Below are 21,659 nucleotides of genomic sequence, written 5' to 3'. Positions count from 1 at the left end.
CCTCTGCCCTACCGTAGGGTGTGAGCTAGCTAATATAATACGTACCTACTTGATGTCCAAGGTTATTTTTAGGCGAGCATCCCCAACCTACGAACTACACGCTAAATGCGCACACTTTACACTAGGTAGGTACATACGTCCGTAGATAGGGTTGTGCCGCTGGTAGTTCCATATATAATGCTTTCGTCAGATCAGACAGACCGACGGTGGGAACCCCCGTGGGATCTGCGGGAGTAGTCTGTCTTCGTTTGTCTCGTACAATAGATAGATACCTATCTACCTACCTACCTACCTACCTACTAACCTACCAGACCCTACCTACCGATGCATGAGGGAGGGCTCTCTCTCCAGGCAGCAAGATGCCTAGATGGGGAGAAAACCTACTAACCCCGTCTCGTCAGTTGACGAATGTTTCGTTTTGTTTTGTTTTGGTTTTTTTTTTTCGCGCTTACGCTGCGCCGCTACCTAGTTAGGTAGTCGGCATGATTCCGTGGAATGGAAGCTTATTTGGATCTATCGAAGGAAATATCGGTGTGTTCTAAACACGTCGATTCACTGCCGCATTGGGTCGGCTGCTTGGTCCCTCTTCTTTTGTTTGTCAAAAGGGTCTAGGTATGTACGTGACGTCTCGATCGACGACTGTGTGCCATGTGGGTGTACCTGTCTGGAATCATGACTAGAAGCTACTAGCTAGAAGCACTTCTATTCACGATCCTCACTATTAACGAAAGGCCCGAAATGGGGCGTGATTTGCCATGTCATTCGTCCCTCTTTCACCAACAGTATAACTATGTACCTGCTATTACTAGGTACCTAGTAGCGATGTAATGTAGGTACGATATACATCAGAATGAGGCTCTTACCCCTGTGTAACGCGATACCCCAGGGGGGAAAGCCGAACTCCCACGAACCATACCTCGTCAACCGAGGTTCGATATTCTGTATTTGGAAAAAGAAAAAAGAAAAAAATAGGATACCGGACGAAGATCCGCGTGTCATCCTCCGAGCCCCGTAGAACAACTTTTGGAACAAATCCTCCCTTCCATGGAGGTGACACGACACGCCTTTGCCTTGCTCCAGAAGATGACTGATGACTGGGGGGAGGGGGGGGGGGGTTGGGAAACAAAACTAGCTCGCGTACCTAGATAGGTACCTACCTTGGGTATCTTTTGGCCTTGTAAGGCGGATGGATATTACACTACCCAGGCAATAATACACGCCTTCGGATGGGATGTCCAGCAGCGAAACGTGTCTCAGCCTTATCCCAACCTTGACGTCCATCCGTTTCCGCTTGCTGGGGGGGAGGGGGCCGGCGGCGGCGGCTAACGTCAACACTTGCGCCCATACATACATGCCTACCTAGGACTTAGGTATTACTTACACACATATCTAGTTATCTAGGTTAGGTAACTAGGTACTTACTTACAGCATAGTAGGGCGAACGTAAGTAATCCCCCCTTACATACTTCCCTAAAATCTTGGATACAAGAGTCGGGGCTAGTCCGGATCGAGGCTATTTGTTTTTTTGTTTTTTTTTTCCTGCCTTCCAAGGTTCCTTTTAACCTTGCATAATAATACAACAAATTTGACAATCTGACCTTGCAGGTCAGGGTCTGTTATATTAGTTATTCAGGTATAAATAAGTAACTAACTAAGGCTAAAACTACTGTAAGTACCGACGAGGGATGCCTAGATGGGTGAAGTTGGCGGAATATGCCGTTAATATATTCCTGCTGCTGTTACCGATGTTGCTTATGTACTGTACTGTACTGCTGCCACTCACGACACATGCGGGCCGATAGGCGAGACAAAAACGCGGTCTCGGCATCCGGTGACGTAGAAAAAAGCAAGAAAAAAAAAAAAAAAAAAAAAGGTCAATGGATTGGGATCACGCAGAACGAACGGTAGAAGTCCCCGCCGACATAATACATACATACATCTACACAGGCTCCCCTCTCCGGGCCGCTATTGTACATATGTACGTAAGATTGCTAACCTAGGTGTTATCGAACATATTGTGAATTAAAATCCAAGAATTCTTTCCATTTGATTAAGCAGCACCTCATCGATTCGGGAAGCAACAGAAGGAAGGACTGCATGTTTCGCGCAAGAAAAGCCATTATTGCCAGAAAGGGGGAAGCTTCTCTTTAGGGTAGCATTTGGAGGTATGTATGTATGTAGGTAGACTTTTGTCATGGGCATACATAGCTATTAATATGCTGTTTACTGACTCGGGTAGGTGGATGGGTATAGTACCATAGCCCAGGTAGAAAGATAGTACATAATAGATGTTCATGTTAAAGGTTGCTTGCTGGCTGCGACTCCATTCCTTCCGGAGACCGCGTTTGGGGGAGGAGTACCTACGTAGTAGTGTTGGAGGAGGGGCGTTTACTCAGGGTCGGGACCACCGTGAGGTAGGAATATCATAAATCAGAATCGCAATATCGGATTATCGGAGATTGTAGGTAGTATGTAAGAGCGAAAGAATAAAAGAACAAAAAGAACATTAATAATTCTGGAATTAGAAAAGAAAAAAAAAAGATCATCGCAGCATGACGGACGGGTGGGCACCGTTGTTGGTCTGTGTCCTACAGTACATACATACCTAGCATTTGTTCGGTATCCGACGTTTAGGTAGACATTTAAAACTACCATTGACGACTCTCTTCTATGATTCCTCTTGTTTGTTCGACGACGAAATTGATTCCATCTCTGCCTTATTAGGTACACCGCCCTGCTTATTTCTTTTACGTACGAAGAAAAGGTCCTTACAATCCATCCCTAGCTTAGCTAACCCAGGGGGATGGGACAGCCGCTCGCTCGTGCCGAAGCGGGTTCCATGGGACATCCCAATTTTGGCCGTGGAGGATTGCGGGTTACGCGCATATGGAATTGTGTGTAGGTAGGTAGGTACCTACAATGCAACTTGCCTTCTCACGCAAAGGACAAAAAGTACCTATAGGAGATGCAACTGGTTGGAAGGAGGGTAGGTGATGCCGGTATTGAAGAATGGGGGAATAGTAGGATTATCTCCGCGTTTTGAAGCCTGGCATCATACAACTAAAACACTACTAGGCGTGTTACATAGCGGTTCAGTTAATCCTTCTTTATTAGGTACCTAGGTTAGCTGCTTACTTACCTGCCAGGTCCTACTAACTACTACCTACATATGTAGGGCACTGCTGTAGGTACCCAGATAACTACGACGTAGGACAGGACATGGGTATAATGAATATGTACATATGATTTGCATCATCGTCATCGTCATTATACTCGAAAAGGGATGCCGTGTTGCTGTTTACCCTGGGTCCGGGTGCTTAGAAAGCAACCCCCAACGGTGGAGAGAGAGGCCTACATGAGGGAAAAGATTGACCTGTGCTACCTGCCATGCGCTTAACATGCGCAAGGTAGGCTACAGTTGTCAGTATCTACTCCGTAGGCAGTTAGCTACTACATAGGTAGTTACAACATACACTACGTAGGGCATGGCATGATTGGGGATAGGTAGCACATCTGGATATGCTAACTAGGTAACTACATATGAGTACCATGCAGCCATGTGAGCGAAGCATAAAAGCGCACGTCCATCATCATGAAAGGGTTGTTTTTGGGGGCTAGTCAGGTAGGAAGTTGCCGTGGGTGGGCGAGAAGAGGATCGGCATCCCTGCCGACCCAAAAACCCCCTTCCCACGATGGACACCGGGCGGCGGGGGGGGGGGGGGGTTCCCATCATTCAATTCTCCCTTTCTCTCTCCCGCCCTCTCCCTCTGGTTAGTGTAAGTCAGATCCACGGCCGAGTAAATATGGGGAAGATGGATGTGAGAGAGTTGCTTTCATCCCACGTCGTTACACGGTCTGCATTACAACTACCTCATTTAGCCTTAGGGGGGGTACCCTAGTGTCGAAGGTAGGTAGGTGATGGAACAAGGCCTGCCTCGGTAGATAGGCAGAGCAGGCAAGGCATAACTATGTACCAAAAAGGCGGAGGAGGAGGATGAGCGGGCATGAACAACATGCAACTAGGGTTAGGGTAGGGCATGGCAGGGCAGGAGAGCCAGGAGGGTGGTGTGTCTAGCGAGGAGAAGCCGAGCTCCTATTGAAGAAGAAACGAACGTCGGCTCCCCGACTTTTACTACCCTAGGGATGAACACACTTACATAACTACACACGGAACCACATGGTGGTTTTTCGTTTCGCTAGGTTAGAGGACGGGGGGGGGGCACAAATAGAAAAACCCAATCTTACCCGATTGTTTGTTCCTACTAACTAACTACCCGCCTTCTTCCCTTGGAAAAAGCACGAGCCCGAAGCCAGGTCGGGTCTTGGCGTTCAACTGGTTTTAAACATGTGTGGATTGTATTTCCTGGTACGGGCTGTAGCTTGGCTTGCTTGGATTAGACTGTGGTTTGGACAAGGGGGGCCCGTTGAAGTTTATCTCGTGTGCACGCATATTGTGATCTATGCGTACCCACCGTTGGCTGGTACGTAGAGAGTAGTCCTAGGAGGACCTCGTTCGTTGAAGAGGAAAGAGGATAGTTAACAAGAAACAGAACTTCTAAAGACCTGGTTGATTGTGTCGGTGGTGGCCATGGTTGAAAGATTCAAGCGGGAATCACGAGATATGACAGGTCCAACATCTTGTTTGAGCATCGTCTAATAAGCATCTACATACATGCATACCTACCTAGCACACAAGTAGGTACGAGGTAGGTACGAGGTATGTAAGAAGCCAAGCCTGGCAGATAATATGTTTTGCATCTCGGACGTTCTCTTCAGCTCCACAAGCCAGTTCAGCTTGCTTCGAGAGTCGTGTTCGGGTAGTATGTATGTAGCAACCTTAGCAAAGTACCTAGGGTTCAAAGATTGTCGTGCTACATGTGTCTTACCGCATCGACGCCGCATAGCTACATGGCTCGGCTGCCCTATTTAAGAACGAATGCACAGGGCTGCAATACTACGCTGTACATCGATTACACCTGCCTGAGCTACCTCATACATGTATGTTGCGGCACAGTTGGAGGGTTGAGCCTAGAATTAGCTCGGGGAAATAAAAGCGGCTGTTATATAGTATACCTATACCTGCGTCGTACATAAATATATTCCTACCAGGTAGGTAGGTATATATATAACTACACAGGGACTTATATGGTGGTCAGGGGGTCTGCAGTAGGGACATCAGCTTGCTTATTCAACATCTACAACGTTACTACTCGAGCTCCAGGCCTCCCTCAAGCAGCGAAGAGTATTCCCAAGCAAATAACTAGTTATTCAGAAGAAAAAACACGGTAATGAATATTGCAATATATTGATCTATCCATCCTGCGGAGGCTCTTTGCGCTGTAATCAACTACCGACATGCAAAATCGAACGACGTTTCACACCGCTTCGAGCGAAGATCCATAACTAGTACCTGAACGTTCTATTGATATCCGAGCGTGACGTTCCTAATAGTTGTTAGTTATTAACTGGAAACTAAAAAAGTTCAGCGCCCCCTCGTAGATTCTCTGGATATCCTTGCGGCTGACTAGCTGCGGCATGAAAAAGGCTTATATTCTAGATCGATACGACGAGAATCCTAGCTCTGAGGTAAGAGCACATGGATAGACTAGGTACGGATGGACTACGTATGAGTTACCGTACCGACTAGTTACCTAGTAATAGATGAAGCTGCTAAGTTTGTGGCTTACCTGGTAGGTTAGACGTGCCGTACTAGCCACGAGCGTGATGAACGACATCTATGTATTGTACTATGTACGTACTAGGTATGTGCTAGGTGAAGCCATCTAAAAAAGTACGGCACAGCTATAAACCATGAGGATAGATAAAGTAATAAGCGGGGAGGAAAGGGGGGGTGTGTATATACATACCTACATAACCTACATCGTCCCTCTCCACTCCCCCATCTCTTCGTTCATGTCGTAAGGTCAGAGGCTAAAGTTAACCGCAGCTACGCCGCAGAATGAAGATGGCACAGCACCCCTAGTGTATAGAGAACACTAGCCACATTCGAGGAATCCCTGGGACGTTTCAAAACTTTAGATTGAGGCGGCACGTGGGATAGCTCCAGAGGGGCTGGCTGTACTACGGCGTATAACTAGTAGATGCTTAAATGATGAATCGGTGCTGCCGAAAGGAATGCAGCTTTGTAGGAACTAGTACCGTGTATGATACGTACACGGAGAGAGCTGAAAGGTGTGTGTGGGTGTTCATTCAGCCTCCTTCTAAACTACCAGGTACGTTAGCTATACAACTAGGTTAGTAGGTAGCCATCCTTATCCATCTCCGTTCTATCTCAAAGCTATACGAAGTTAGGACCCCATTGCCCTGCTTTAGTTGGTTGACCCGAGCCCCTTATCCCCTGATCAGCCTTACCAGAATCACCAATCAAAGGGCGTTCCGGCGGGCCGCTATTATCTACTGTAATATCTAGTTCTCTTTCAGGACTGATGAGGCACATTCTATATTGAAGCTTGGCTAGGAAAGGCTTGGAGTGAAGATCTAGTATCATTTTAACTTAGACGTTTTCGATGCTCAGGCGGATGATAATTTAACCTCAGCTTAGCGGGACAGAAATAGCTGTCGGCGGCATATTCGGCACGGCGCGCATATTGAGGAGCTTTATATAGCAATTATTGCAATATAGTTAGTTTCTCTTTATTATAAGGTACGCCATCGGGACTTTGCAGAATCGGGATTTGCCGAAGAGGATATTCTTAGAGATTTGCCTCTCCTTTTTTTTAACGGTGCCTGATACGTCTGGTATGGAGCTCGTTGTATTCGGACCTTTGAGAAAGGTAATGTTGTTACCTGTGATAATTGAAAGGTTACGAAAATAGATCTTAACATGTCATGACTATCATAAGTGGTTTTGAGATGTGATACTCGTCGAGAATACCGCGTGATAGAATGCGGAAACTAAATTCAATGTTGGCCTGGTAGGAAGAATTATCTTTGGAATTGAGAAGAGCGTAGAGAGACAGGAATGTTCGCCGTTCACGCCATACTGATTGGATTTGTTGCATTCAGGTTCACCCCTATGGCTTCTCAACAACTATAGACACAAGATTTGTTGTGAGCGATAGACCACTCGCTCCCTACCTAACCCCCTATTAGACGTAGAAATATACGCTCGGAAGTGAAGTATAATCGACTCTTAGTCTGTTGTTTAAAATCTGTGACAGGACAGCTTCCATAACAATCCAAATAACCAGCACAATGCCATGTTCTGGTACCTACCTAAGGGCAATCCCTAAAAGCTCTTGTAAGGTTGTCGTACTTTGCGAAGCCCAAATAAGTACGTAGCGACTCATGCGAGTGTAGGGAGAGTGATATAACCTTAGATAATATCTGCCTCAAGATGTCTTCATAATATAACGACTGTGTAAAGCCAAAGCTACAAGAACTCTTATAAATAATATCACAAGTAGTATATCCATAGATTATTTCGAAAATTCATGCTTTCCTTCAGAGAAAGCATTGGGAACTGAAGTCGACACTCTTGGATACTAAAGCTAAAGTAATACGAAAGAATCGAAGACGTGTGAATAATTTCACCGTTTCCCTTGAACTTATATGAATTTAATTTAGTACGAACTAGAAGGTCTATCCTAGTTCTTCTTTCAATGACTTTTGTTATACCATTTATCCCATATATCTTAACCTAGATGCCTCATATATACCTAGGCACCTAGGCACTCAGCCCAACACAGCATAAGATTCAAGGCGAGGAATCCAAACTCACGAAAACCCATACCCCCTTTCCTCCTTATATGAAGCTCTCAGATTTCAGCCAACGAAACCAAGCTCATTCTGACTAGTCTAAGCCAATTTGCCCATCTGCTCACCCCTTTGTTCACTCTCCTGTCCACTCTCCTGCTGGCCATCCAACTCCATTCCCCTCGCCTCCTCATCACTAACCAACGTCTCCCCTTCCTTATCCAGCCCCTTCCCCTTCGTACCCTCCTCCGCCTCCCTCCTCATCTCCTCCTCCCTCCTCTCCTGCTCCTCCAACTTCATCTCCTGAATCTTGATATCCTCCAAGTCCAAATCCTCAAACCCAATACGCTTAAGTATCGGCGCCGTCGCGTGGCGGTACAGCGTGTGTCCTTTAACCAAGTCGCTGACGTCGACGTTCTCGACGCCCTTGACGCTGAGCACGGGGTGCAGGCCGGCGACGCCGAGCTGGACGCTGCTGCTGCGGTACAGGAAGGCGAGGATGTAGTCGTTGGTGCTGTACGCGTTGACGACGCGCCCCGTCACGACGGCGCGGATGCAGCGCCAGTCTGCGGAGCTGCTTGGGGTCGGCGCGCCGAGCATGATTGCGTTTTCGATCAGCCCGAAGGCTTTCCGCTCGGCGAGCTGCTGGAGGCATACGTAGATGACTTTGGCGCCGAGTGAGTATCCGATAAGGGTCACAGGCCGCTCACCTTGCGCTTTGTTGATCAGAGCGTCCGCGAGTACTTCCCCGGCTTTCTGCGCCCGTTGGTTTGCGACGCTCCAGGGATTGTCGATGAGACGGCTGGCTTTCTGTGGTGGGTTAGTATGTAAGTAGCAATACTATTTGATGATGGGCAAGTCTCATGAACGTACTACAAGAGCTAAAGGCCATAAGCCCGCGGTTAAAGCAGCGAAAACAGTGCGTTTGATGATCTGAGACTTTGCGATGGACCATGCAGCTGAAGTGACTAGAGAAGTGAGTGCGTTGCCGAGGTTCATTAAGGCTTCCACCTCGAAGCGCAGGGCGAAGGATTCTATATTTGGTCCGATGCAATTCCACGGTTTCTCTACCTCGTCTTTGTCGCCGAGCCAGCCGGAGATTCCGATAGCAACTCGTAAACGACGTGCTTCGATATCGTTCTCACCCAGCTTGTTGATGGGCATGAAGGCGAAGTCTTCAACATCCCTGGTGTACTGTTCCACTGTACCCATTGAGTCAGCACGCGTTTATAAAATAACATCATGCTGAACAATTGGCCAAGTTTTCTGAGCCTCGTGTTGTGGGTATATGGAAATTAATGAAAAGGGGAGGAGACTTACTGGCTTTGCTTGTCATCTTTGCACCGTAGGCCCCGAATAAGCCGCCTACCAGTACGCCACTTCCGGCCAATGCCCCTAAATAGCCTGCTGTGGCAGTAGCTCCAAGACCAATCCCACCTAGAACGGTGCCGATACCAGTGGCCAATAGGGGCGCCGCCAATCCGCCAGTGATGCCGATGAGGGCAGCGCCGGCTACTCCAGCCACCCCCATTTTAATTCTGCGAGACGTGCGATTCTTCTCCGCTCTCTTCTTCGTCTCTTCTTCCGCCGACATTTTCTCGGCTGCCGTCAACAGGCCTTGGGCGACCTTCTTTTCATCCTCAGAAAGTACTATGGCGGAGAGACCCAAACTCGTAGTCAGGCACAGCAACAAAGTCCGCGAGTGCGCATTGTAGTGCTCTAAACTCAGCAGCAGCAGGAACACCGAGTGAAGGATTAATACCCGCTTCTCCTTGGCCATTTTGCGGAGCGGGGTCTCAATAGGAGGATAGAGCTTCAGGAGTGCCTCAGTGACCTCGTCTACTTGCTCATTTGCCTCGGTACCCTCGATACCCTCGAGGGACACTTGGTCCTCTGGGTGAGTAGGGTTCGGCTTTGCTTGCTCAGCTTGTTGTCCAGTCTTCTCTCTGCTGGAGTTGACAACCTCCCCGACCCTTAGAATGACGGTATCCCTCCAGTCGTCGAAGAAATCTAATGCGCTCGTCTTGAGCATGACCATTTTCTCAACGCTAACCTCTTTTTCAAGCTTAGCAACTTCGGCTTGCTGCTTCTCCAATAACTTTTGGGTTTCCTTGCTCTTCTCATCATCCTTTGGCTTCTCAGAGTTGGTTAGCTCATTGTCATCTAATGATAATGCAGCTAGCCGATCTTCTTCAGTCCCAATCTCTTTGGGATTAAAAGTGTCGACAAGCCCCTTGCGCATGAGCTCTGTGACATCACATATGAGAAGAGTGAGGGTGCTGCGATCTTCGTCCGTCTCCAGGACAGTGGTTAGTGATTCCCCATCTTCGTGGTGCTTTTTGGCGTCGCCTGCATCGCCGCCACCTAGCAATGCGCTAGCTTTCCGAAACATGGACATGCTGCTATACGATTACCTCCCTCTTGGTACCCAATCATATATGAACTCGGTTTCAATAAACAGAGTTATATTATGGTCGAATTTTCACTTAAGTTGAGTTGATTATTTGGTCGGTTGCCTATTGTTAAGTACCTATGTAGGTAGGTAGGTAGATACACCGTACTAGGTGCTAGCAGCTAGGTAGCTACCCTACAGGATTATCGACAAGCTCCTACACTACGTCATCAATCTAAGCCCCGGCTTACATACGTACAGCGAACACCCTTGTTAAATAGCCCTATTGATACAACTTCAGAGCCTATTGACTTCCAATTTAGGCGGAAAGGCCTTTTTTATTTTCTTCTTTCCTTTTTCGAATTCGGGAAGTGAATTTACCTTTGGGGCAGATGGGTGACTACTAGGTACAATTACCCAGTGAAGATAACCCCCAAATTCAACATGCCAGGCAAACCCTCTGGTTACAAGGTTTTTTTGGAGAAGACGATTTAACTGGAGATATATAAATGCGTATAACCCCTAGCAAGCTACCTGCCTCGGGTAGGTAGGTACTACATAGTATCCAACGGATGAGAGCTTTGCATCCACTAAAGAACTAAATAGGGGTAAGTGTAGAGGCCTCTCCACGATCGATCGGATTGCACTCCAGTCATGTTTCGTCTATACGATTCAGGTCGTCTCGTTCGAAAGTGCTGGGTCACCGCGTGTCTAATACGCTCTGCCATATTCTCAGGTTAGTACCTGGGTGGATGTCTTGGTAATACTCGTCGAAATTGGAGGTGGTTCCAAAACTGACTCTTCATAACCTTGTTCCTACTCTTCAAAATCTTGATCTCGTACTTGATTAAGCATGAGTTTGGATATTTTGTCTATTTTGTCTACTTCGTGCCCAAGACTGGTGATGAAGTAGTCAAGAGGCTGGCTATCGAAAGCTGAAGTATTTGGGAAGTTCTTTTTAAAACGAAAACGAAGTGTTAGCTTGACAGGGTTTTGCAAGGACAGTACAGAGCCTTTTAACTTAGTACGCACGACTGGAGTTGCTTTTCATCTCCTTCGAATTAACGACGTCTAGGCTGATTTTCGACGCGTCTACACTAGCTCGTCTTAAGGTCTCTCTAATGACCTCATCGCCCTCTAGATTTACCTAGATTACCAAGGTAGTATTGACATTGACTGAAAATAGGGGCGTACTGATTATCCCCCTGTCCAAGCGAGCATCTACCGAGTAGCACATGAGCAAGAAAACGACGACGAGGCCAATGTGCCGACCTTCCCCAGCCTATCTTTCGCCATTTATCAAAATCTCCCAAGTATGGATATCACTGTCTCGTCTGATTAGAATATGGACTCGGATGGCATCACGAACATACTAGGTTAGTCGCGTTCTAAGGATTTGTCATTGATATTTCTGTCAAATACCTTCAACACTCGATGATACGATGACATTCTCGCTCCCTACTGTCAACAATGTCCTACATCAAGTAGTGGGAACCCCTATTCATGAGAATCATTCCAAACTTCATCCAATGAATCCATGCATCCCAATGATAGAAATTGTGAGAAATTATTTCAACTTGAAGAATTATTCTATTTTTTAAAAAAAAGAAATAGAAGAATTTAGGTGCCCAGATTAGTACGTAGGTAGGTACATATTCAAATCTTAAAAACTCCCAACCTCAACTCATACTACGCAAGACTTCCGAGGTTGGCTTGGATGAGTTGATTCTATATCTCAACCGTTACAAGGTCAATGGAACGACATGCTATTACAACATAGAGATTATCACCTTGAATAAGTACCTGGTTTAAATTCCTAGTTCAAGCCTGTAAGAGACTACTACTAAGAGTTACAAGCAAGAGGTGCAATGTATCGGCAGACAGGAAGGCAGGCAGGTATATTACTATCTTGCATCTTCCCAGCTACCCAGGGGTTGCTATTTTGTTCATGTCTACCTAGGTATTCAAGGCCAAGTAAACGGTATGATGTGACAACACTGAAATGTTATCCTTTATTTCGTATGATGGCCTTTGCCGTACCAATATCTATCTACTCTAGATACCTACGTGCAGGTAATCGGTAGGTACCTACATTAGACACGCCTTACGAAGCCCAGCAATGAAATGAATTTTAACAGTTCATTTACCACAACGATTCAGAGTGATGGAAATTCAAATGCATTTCAGGTTGCTATCTGTAACTCCGAAGTCTTGACAACGGTATACCACAACTCCTCTTTCACCATGCAAGGTAAAGCAAACGGCCCATTCCGCCCAATTTTGGTTCCATATCTTGGGGTATCAAACGTTTGCAAATGCCGAATTAGTGTGGAAATGTCAGTGATGACTTAAGTCTAGTAAAACCCACAAGTTTACTGAAAAAGAAAACGCCAAATCCATGCGGGGTTTTCGTGCCTGTCTTGGTTCTCATGCAAATCATGCTGTTGTAAGTTGTATCGGCCATATGGGATGGAATCCTATGCTCTGGCGCCAACTTTCAGTCGAAAACATCAGCGTCTCCGCCGTCCCAGTCTGGGTCGGAATTATTCGGCGACGGCGAGTCTATGAAGTCATCCATGTCAAAATGTCTTTCCGTCGGTCGGTGGTTGTCAAGTTGGACATCTACAACATCGCATAGGCCATGAACAAACTCTTTCTCGGTCGGTGAGCGCTTAGAACGTCTTGTGACCTTGTAATATAATCGACTTCGATCAGAGTGATCAGCGGTGAGTTCATCTTCGCTGTCTTCTTCATCTGCCTCCTGTTCCTTGAGTAGTTTTCCACTACCCTTAAGCTGTTTGAGTTCTTTACTCATAGCCGAAGCCTTATTAAGCGCAGTCTTGGTCAAGTAAGGAACCTCGCTTTCTGACGGGGTCAATGAGGGCGAAATCTCAGAAATCTCAGCGATTCGTGCACTGCGTCGTCTAGGCGTCGTTGCAGATGTCGTTGCAGATGCCATCACAGGCTTCGTGGCCTTCGGCAGGGCCTTCAAGTTCGATAACGTGCGTTCCGGGGTAGATGCACGTGGCGGGCGCTTCGCCCCGAAGCCCATAGGAGGCTTCAACTTTCTCTTGAAGACCTTGTCGAACTTGTCAACCCAGAAGTCTCGGATTTCTAAACGTTGTCGCCAGCCTATATCAAGCGCGACCGAGAGAACGAGCCGACGAAGGAGAGGCAGATCCGGAGCGCTCTCAACCAAGCTTCCAAAGAACACTTCTGCTGCTTTGCGGCTCCACTTACGCATGTGGAGGATTTCAATAGACTGCATCGAAGAAGGCCACGCTGGTGCTTCATGCTCCTTGAGAAGTATTTCATATTCAGGCTTGTTGTCAGCGTAGTGTTCATGATGCCGGAAGTAGGACAGATCTATTTGAAGATGACTAAGGTGCGGGCAGCTCTTCTGCAATAGAGGGAGAAAGGCCAGATTCAAGGATTGGCAATGGTTTAGGGTGAGACTTCGCAGATGATTGCCGTGGGTGAGCAGGAATTTGCAGAAGCTGTCGCCTGTCACCTCCCAGCAGTTGATCAATTCAAGATGCTTGAGCGTAGTCGGGAGTTGTTCCAAAAGTGCTTCGCCTGCCAAGGTGCTTGACTCCAAGACAAGATGTTCCAAATTTGGCAATGCCAAAATGCAGTTGGAGAGATCGGTCACCCTTTGCCGATCTTCTGCTAGGATCTCTTCAGTGAACTGAACCTTGCGTGTCAGACCCCAAGACGCAAGCTGATAGTTGACAAAAGCAACCTTTTTCAGACTGGCGAAACTGGGTTTTAGATGAAATCGTGCCAGTTTCTCCAACGACAAGGACTCGGAGGTGAGACGAGAATTCCAACGCCAGCTCTTCAACTCCGTGGGCCTTGCGTTGCCCTCTGCCAAACTGTATGTCTTGCGTCGTGCTGCAAGAGCTTGCATCAACTCTTCGGCCGAACATTTGAATCGAACGCTGTAATCTAAATTGCGATACGGGGCGTCGTCGGCCTGGTGATAAAACTCGAAGTGAGAAAGTCTGGGTAGATGCTTCATTACCGATTGCAACCTCACCCAGTTCACAAGCTGTTTCTTGGCTAAGGCCGAACCTACGTTCAGCTGCAAGATCTCGACTTTGGGCAGATAGTTCATCATGGTTGTGTCCAAAGGTAGATTCAGAGTGTCGATGAATTGACTGAAGGAAGTGTGGGGCGTTTTGGTGTAGCGCCATTGATGGTAGAAGGGAGGACACTTGTAAAGATTCGCTAATGCAGGCTCAAACAAGTGTTTACATGTTTGTGAAGCTGATAACAAAGTACGGACAGCCTCGTGAACATCTTCGCGGCGGGATGAAGTGTCACGAATTGGTGCAGCGACCTGATCGAAAATATTCAAGAAGACCAAGTATGGCAAGGTTTCCCATGGAGGGCAGGAAGGAGGTGCGCTGTTGGTAGCTGCAAGGGTAGACGTAGACGCAGACGTAGTCGCAGTCGCAGTCGCAGTCGCAGTCGAACGCGAGGTGCGTGGGGTGATAGTCTTTGAGGGGGTGGTGGATCGACGTTGGACCTTCTTCGGAGACGGCGAGTCATCGTTGCGAGACTTCTTTCGCTTTCGCGAAGTGACGGGGACGTGATATGTGCTGCCGGCGGAATCATAATCGTCATCGTCATCGGCGTCATCGGCGTCATCGCTATCATTGCTATGGTTATCGTCGATGTTGTTGTTAGAAGAAGGTGGGCGGGAACTAAAATATGCGGCGGTTGATCTTGTTTCACGGGCCGGCATCTTCAGCTTGGCGGCTCGGGACGGATTACTCCGTACGACTCGTCGAGGACGGTTCATTGTTAAGGACAAGAACCATTGGTTTGTATTAGTAGTTGAGCCGTCACCAGGACAATAGTTGTAAAATGACCAAAAGGTAAATAGTATTGAAAGAAGTGCAAGAAAATAGACCGTAGCTACTTACGTAACCGGAAAATAACTGCTAAGTTATTTCCAAGTACGCTTCTTGGTACCGATCGACAGTGAGAAGATGAAAGGGTGCGAGAATTGAAGATGGGAATTTATCATTCAGGTACGACGTGGGAGAGTCAAGCTGGGAAGATTGAAAACGATTCTAATCAATCAAGTCAATTGGAACTTGACCTGTGCTAGCCCCACTTACTGCCTATGTATCTTAGTACCTAGCTTGGCTTGTCGAGGGACCCATCTAATAAAGTTTGGCTGGCTTTCTGATTGGTTCTTGCTAACTACGTATGCTTTACAACCCCGCCATCCTCATCAACCTAAAAATATCAAGATGCCACTTTCTTCCGCAAGCAGCTGAATACAACCTAGTAATTGAATGCCTAGCATTATGTAGGTACATAGCACGTTCAGGTCAATAGTTGTATTGCGTTGGATTAGTAGAGCAAGACTTGGATCTACAGCTTTGTATTTATGTCTCTGATGCGGGATAATACCAGGTATGAGGGATAAGGTAATATACCTGTTACCTGTGTACTGGACTTAGCCATAGTGCACACTGCACACTGCACACATGCATTTTCAAAAGTTGGTGATCGCTGTAGCAAACCGTTTCTTTGTAGTTAAATTGATGTTCTCGCCATGTATTCGTACTATGGTAGCGTGAAGTTAGATACTACATATGTGACTACCTACCGTTAAAATTGTGGCTGGTGCTTTGCTTGGTTCAATGTTCAATGTTGTGCTTTCAATATTGAAACTGTTCAACATTTGAATGCTGTACGCATGGCGTCACTAAGTACCTAGTACTATGCGCCGAAGGTATTATTATGTAGGGAAAATACATTGCAGTGCACGCTATGACTTCAATCATTTTCAATGTTCTTGAACCTTGCAGTGAACATTGAATCTCCGGCAAGTTGGCTGTACCTAGCCACATTTGCACAAATCTTAATAGACCCCTGCAGGATTTGTGCTTGCTTCCCTTAAAGGCTCAGCCTGCTTAAAGGGTAGCCTACCTTGGTTAGTTTAAACGCGTCGACGGGATCTTCCACTCTTCACACGCCTTCGCATCGCCATCGCGGATATCTTGACCAACATCACATGCCCTCTCATCCCGTCCTCCTGTACCATACCTTACCTTACCTACCTAGTCACAACCTCAAGGAGTAATATCTACATAAACTCACCAATCATTGTTCTTACCCTTAGCTGCCTACCTTACGACGATAATTTAGTACTACTGACTGTTAACTGTTTTTTTTAAGTTTATTGTTATTATCACATTTTTTTTTCTAAATCTGCAATTAAGTCATCTGCAACCTGCAATCTGCAATTTTGGCATTTTGCATATTGCACGTAAACAACTTTATCCCCGACCCTGTAGCCACATTTAAAACCTGTCCCAAAGTTGCATTATCCATTATCTCATTCATCAACCACAAGCCACTATTATATATCTGTCTTATCCATCATTTCATTCCTTCATTCATTCTTCATCCATCATCCAATTCATTCTTTTTTCTTCATTCTTCCCTGAGCCATCCATCATCCATAGACTTCGTCTCTATTCTTCACCTGGCCCATATTGATCTTAACAATCATCGATTTGCAAACTTGTCCCTTGTTGCCTGAGGGTTCGATGATGCTTGTTCAATCCTTTTAGTTTCCCAATTGGTTGTGTTTGGCAGGTGGTGCACCCCAGGATACAGATTAGGATTAGGATTCGCTATAGGTATCAGATTAGGTATAGGTATTGGCATTTTGTGGTTGCTCGGCCATAGTCCAAACCTACCTATTACCTGTATCTACCCATTACCTCCCTAACCTACCCGAATACCTAGTAGCAGTCAGTGTATGAGCCCAGTCACTCGCTCTATTCACTCTATTCGCCTTATCCCATCCTTCTATTCCCCCTATTCGTAGCGCAGGAAGCCACGGTATCGTGGCAGCTTGCGCTCATGTGCTCCTTTAGAGATGGCGGATATATCTCCTTACAAACGCGACTTACCTTTCATTCATCGAGCTTGGAAGACTGCTGTCGATCACCTGTCTCCATATAGCATGGGCATCAAACTCTCCTCGGCCAATGATGATAATGGGATCAGCGGTGACCACGGTCCTCGTGCGCCAAAGAGACGTCGCATAGTCAATGATTCACCGGACTCTACTCCTAACGGTGCTGTGGGCCACCTGCTACCTGAGATGGCAGATGACTTCGAGAAAGCGCTTCGCGTCGAGGTCCTTCAGATTACTCACAAGGATAGCTCCAGTTTTAGGTCTAGCAACTTACTGAATGGCACCGGTTCTCCCGCCAAAAAGGACATCCCCAGTATCCGTGTCCGCTGCAAGCTTAGCATTTTTCGGTGGAGAGTAGCCAAGGAGATACGGGTGCTATATTGCGATAGTCAATTATGCAGTCTCAAGGTCTTTCGAGACTCAGACGATGTCTGTCGGAGAGCCAGAATCTATTTAAATTCGCCATTTCATGTTCCGGCGGATAAGATTTATGTTGAACGAGATGATAACAGGGGCTTTGCCCTGGCCGACCATTACCTGGTTCAAGCCGAGCTAGAGTCCGCCGGTGATCCTGCCTGGCCACCTATTGACCTACTGCCCAAGGAGGAAACGCACGACATACTCGTCAGTCGCCCTCAGCATTGGGTGCTTTCGTCTCAGGTCGTCTACAGGTTTGAGAAGCATCGGACTTCGGCTCCAATCAAAATCAGGAAGAAAGTGGGCACTGAAGCTCCGCTTGATTTGATGATGGATATGGATCTGAGATGGTCCGCATGCCATAGGCCGGGTAGCACCACCGACGTCGAAGTTTCTCCGCCAGAGACCAGGGCTCAGGTAGAGGACGGTGCTTTAGAGCCACTCACAAATGGCTATATTAATGGGAGGGTAGACCATTGGGCAAACGATTTCTCGAAAGATGATCAGGACACGCTAATGGAGGAGGATGAAGAGGCTGAAGAGGCGACAACTCCCAGTCGTTCGCTGAGGACGAGAGGAAAACCACAAAATTATAATCTGAAATTGCTGAGCGATAAGGCGCGAGGCAAAGAACGCAAGGAGCGTAAGGAACGGAAACAACGGAAAGCGGCAGATGCAAAGAGCCACGGTGACCAAGTTACGTGGATAACTCCACAAGGTAAAAAAGTTCCGCTGGAAGATTATCAATGCATACGATGTTTTGCGGTCAACTCATCCATGGGCCAACTTATAAAGCATATAAGGGTCCATCCTGAGTTTAAGTATGATGTTGATCCAGATACCTCTCGCATCTGGGTCACTGACCATGGCCAAGAGACTCCGCGCCGCTCTAGGTCAGCCCAGATAGATATATCAAGCCTGGACGACGACGACGACAGCGACTTGGGTGATGATATATCCCCTCAAAGGGCCCAAAGAATTTTAAAGCGACCGAAACCTTCACAGGTAATTTCACATGGATTATGACCGCTATATCATCAGTACATACTAACTTGGTGCAATAGCCATGGGTTTCGAGTCAGCCTAAGGATACAAGGCAGCTTGTTCCGAACAATAAGCAACCTATGTATGATCATCTCAGCAAAGCCTTACTTGAGCCTGGAACCTTGGTTGATCCACCTGCTATCGACGACACTTGGCTGATGCAAAAGCATCGGGACATCATTCGTGATTACAGCGATGTTCACCAAGATGAAAAAGAGTATATCTCGGAATGGGACGCATACGTCAACAAAGAATGCGTTACATCGGAACCTCATTTACAAGATGTTTATCTTAAGTTTTGCCAAAGCAAGGGAGCGTGGTTAACCGCGTCTCAGAGTCGCATGACGGAATTCTCGAAGCATCTCAGTTACCTAAAAGCGAGGAATGCTCTAGCCGAATCAACAATTGCTGAGGCTCTCACAATTATGCGACAGGCACGGTCCCAGAAGCACCCTGAACCACTTGAGATAACGAAGCCGCCATCCCCAAGAACTGAGTATCGCAAGTCCGCATCAGGGTGTGCTATTTGCGGGCAACCAGTCCGGGGCCCGGCTATGCTCATCTGCTCTAATCTAGTTAGTACCTATTCACCATGATATACCTACTTGGAGTTTTCCTATGTTGTTGAAGGCAATTCTTAACACGATTGCATTACTAACTATTTGTAGGACTGCGATAAACCTCTCTACCACGTTGATTGCATAAAGGGAACCGCAAATGTACCAGTTAAGACACGCAAGTGGCGCTGCAACGAATGCTGCGAGTCATAAGAAGTTCATTCCGAAAAGAAATATTTTGACATACCCAAATTGTGCCTCTCACACATAGTTTGGAAACTTCCTAACCTGTCTAGTAGAGATGATGGGAATTACTTTGAGTAGTGATTGGAGTAGTGCACACTGCAACTCGAGAAATTCAGCACCAACATTTACGAAGATGATGCAAGGCTGATGAGTGATGTCCATACGGCCAGCGCCGAACATAGAGCGCCGTTGTGAGCAATGATGGTATACATCACAACGAAGCATTCATATGCTCATGTAATTTATGGAAGCGCTCCACGTTTCCGAAGCCCACTAGGTACTTTGCGAAGGGCACACTCAACATGCCATCAGTACCGGAAGATGCGGGATAGCTTACTGCGATTTAAATCAAATCAAATCTTTCAAAATCTGCCTACGACATACCTACCTAGGTAGATACCCAGCATATATAGATGTGAAATTAAAGTCCGAGTCTGTATGAAATAGATGCAATAGGGAATAATATTCCCCTGCGTTATTAATGGGTATTGGGTAGGTAGGTATCCTTATCTACCACGGCCCCTTAAATCACACAACCTACCTAGGTACTACCGTAGCTTTTTTTTAGATTTACCTCCAAAGACAGTCTCCTAGACTCGTTTATACGCCAATCTTGACCACAGGCCTCTCTCCTATATTTATTGATAATCATAGGTAACTACTAGGACCTAAGACCAATATAAGATTGGGAATGCCACTCAACGTCTTTAAAGTCATAACATGACAAATACCGACCTTGGTCTCTTTACGTACACAAATATCAGCAAGGTAAATTGCTAGAGTCCTTTTGTCAGATATTTTGTATTGTTTTATCTCTGCGTAGATATAGACTCCTGCATCGGCAGTTTGGTCGATTTATGCGGAGCCGCCCAGCTCAAATACCTATCCTTCTATAGCCCAACGCAGGCAGAGCTCCCCTTCCTTCCTCCCACTGTCAGTCTTTCTAAATCAAAAGGTCAGAAGTTTTTTTTACCTAGTTTGTAGGCATAGGTAGTGTGCTTTGGCGTTTTCCCGTTTGCCGCGCGACGTATACTCTCTCTCTCCGGAACTTATATAGGTAAGACTCGGCATGTAGCTAGGTGCCTAAGTTAGGTAGGTTAGGTGTTTGCCGTGGTTCTTTCTTCCGAAAACAGCAGCACTTCCAGCCGATGAACAAGAGCGCAACGAAGACTATCCCCGAGCAGACCATGGCCGCCGCAATGAACCCCGTGTCCGAACCTGTGCCTGTGGGGGCGGCTTGGGCCTGCGCTACGCTGTTGGCGAGGATTAGGAGGAGGGTCGTGGTGGTGGGGAGTGTGAGGGGGCGGTTGGATGGCATTGTGTGTGCAGTGTAGTGAGGTGAGGTGAGGGTGAGGGTGCTGGTCGTGGTTGGTAGAGTGGCTTGTTCGGGTGTCTCGCGATGCGGTTGATTTAGGCAGGGGGGCTGTTTGGCTTGGGTTGGAGAGATGGTGTGGTAGATGTACTGGGACAGGAACGAAAAACTTGTTATATAAAGAATCCAGGGGGCAGGGGGGGCGGATAAGATTCACTCCAGGTGGGAATTTATTTAGAGTATCATGCAAAGTTCTAATATTGCTGAAGCACATTATGTTAAGGTAGTAGAGTCACTTATTTTTGATTTGGTTTTCGTTACACACCTAGGCATGTAGTCGAGTAGATAGTAGATAGTGAGTAACTGATATAAAAACTTTGAATATAGTAGTGAAAGCACGAGCTAATAAGTATGAGGAACTTGGTAAATTTCTCATAGACCTCTAGTATATTTTTGGACGGAATCCAGACTGTTATCTGATAGACATCAGATATACAGACATAACCTAAATGGCGATTTAATGAGATATCAATCATTCACCCTTTGGTATAACAGTAAAATCAAACACTATCGTCTTCTCGCTTTTCTTCTCGGGGGCATGATGTGATTCTAATTCACGTAGATATACGTATTCTTTCGATCACTATTCATAATAAAAAGGGGAATTTCCCTAAACTTCTACCCGGTTGGAAGCAAGTATCACATCGAAGAGACCATAATATTTCAATTTTGTATTCAAGTTCTTGGATTACTCTCCCTACATAGAACCAAAGCAGACATGACCACCCATCAAATACTAAAGCTGAAGTGGTTGGTTCGTAATACCTATGATAGTCCATCACCAGCATAATAAGCAACCCATCACATGACCTATGTCGTCGTGACTACTCCAACAAGACGAGAAGGATACCTGCATACGATTAAGGTATCTAGTCAGACAAGATTTGTGTAGATATATGGTCAGACTACGAGTTCTCGAACCTCCCTCATTAGGCAAGTGATCAGACCCCCTTGGTGCACACACAC

At 46.5% G+C, this 21,659-nt stretch overlaps 3 protein-coding genes across 3 annotated transcripts; 1 reads left to right on the top strand and 2 right to left on the bottom strand.

The window, feature by feature from the left end:
* Positions 1-7,531: 7,531 nt before the first annotated feature.
* On the bottom strand, positions 7,532-10,382 carry GGS25DRAFT_481496 (DUF726-domain-containing protein). Its single transcript, XM_049260195.1, has 3 exons — positions 9,037-10,382; positions 8,590-8,918; positions 7,532-8,526 (listed from the first exon to the last, which is right to left on the bottom strand). Exons 1-3 carry the CDS (start codon positions 10,112-10,114, stop codon positions 7,819-7,821), a joined length of 2,115 nt encoding a protein of 704 aa, XP_049118899.1. The 5' UTR covers positions 10,115-10,382; the 3' UTR covers positions 7,532-7,818.
* A 1,703-nt stretch (positions 10,383-12,085) lies between these two features.
* Positions 12,086-15,178, bottom strand: GGS25DRAFT_481494 (uncharacterized protein). Its single transcript, XM_049260194.1, has one exon. It carries the CDS (start codon positions 14,913-14,915, stop codon positions 12,606-12,608), a length of 2,310 nt encoding a protein of 769 aa, XP_049118898.1. The 5' UTR covers positions 14,916-15,178; the 3' UTR covers positions 12,086-12,605.
* A 1,730-nt stretch (positions 15,179-16,908) lies between these two features.
* On the top strand, positions 16,909-19,312 carry GGS25DRAFT_182990 (uncharacterized protein). The gene is made up of 3 exons (XM_049256642.1): positions 16,909-18,479; positions 18,539-19,093; positions 19,187-19,312. Exons 1-3 carry the CDS (start codon positions 17,016-17,018, stop codon positions 19,286-19,288), a joined length of 2,121 nt encoding a protein of 706 aa, XP_049118897.1. The 5' UTR covers positions 16,909-17,015; the 3' UTR covers positions 19,289-19,312.
* The last annotated feature ends 2,347 nt before the right edge of the window (positions 19,313-21,659 follow it).

Source organism: Hypoxylon fragiforme (assembly GCF_022984875.1).
Source record: "Hypoxylon fragiforme strain CBS 206.31 chromosome Unknown GGS25scaffold_3, whole genome shotgun sequence".
In the NCBI taxonomy this organism is placed as follows: domain Eukaryota; kingdom Fungi; phylum Ascomycota; class Sordariomycetes; order Xylariales; family Hypoxylaceae; genus Hypoxylon; species Hypoxylon fragiforme.
The sequence above is the reverse complement of the archived record's forward strand: the minus strand, read 5'-3'. Positions and strand labels throughout refer to the sequence as shown.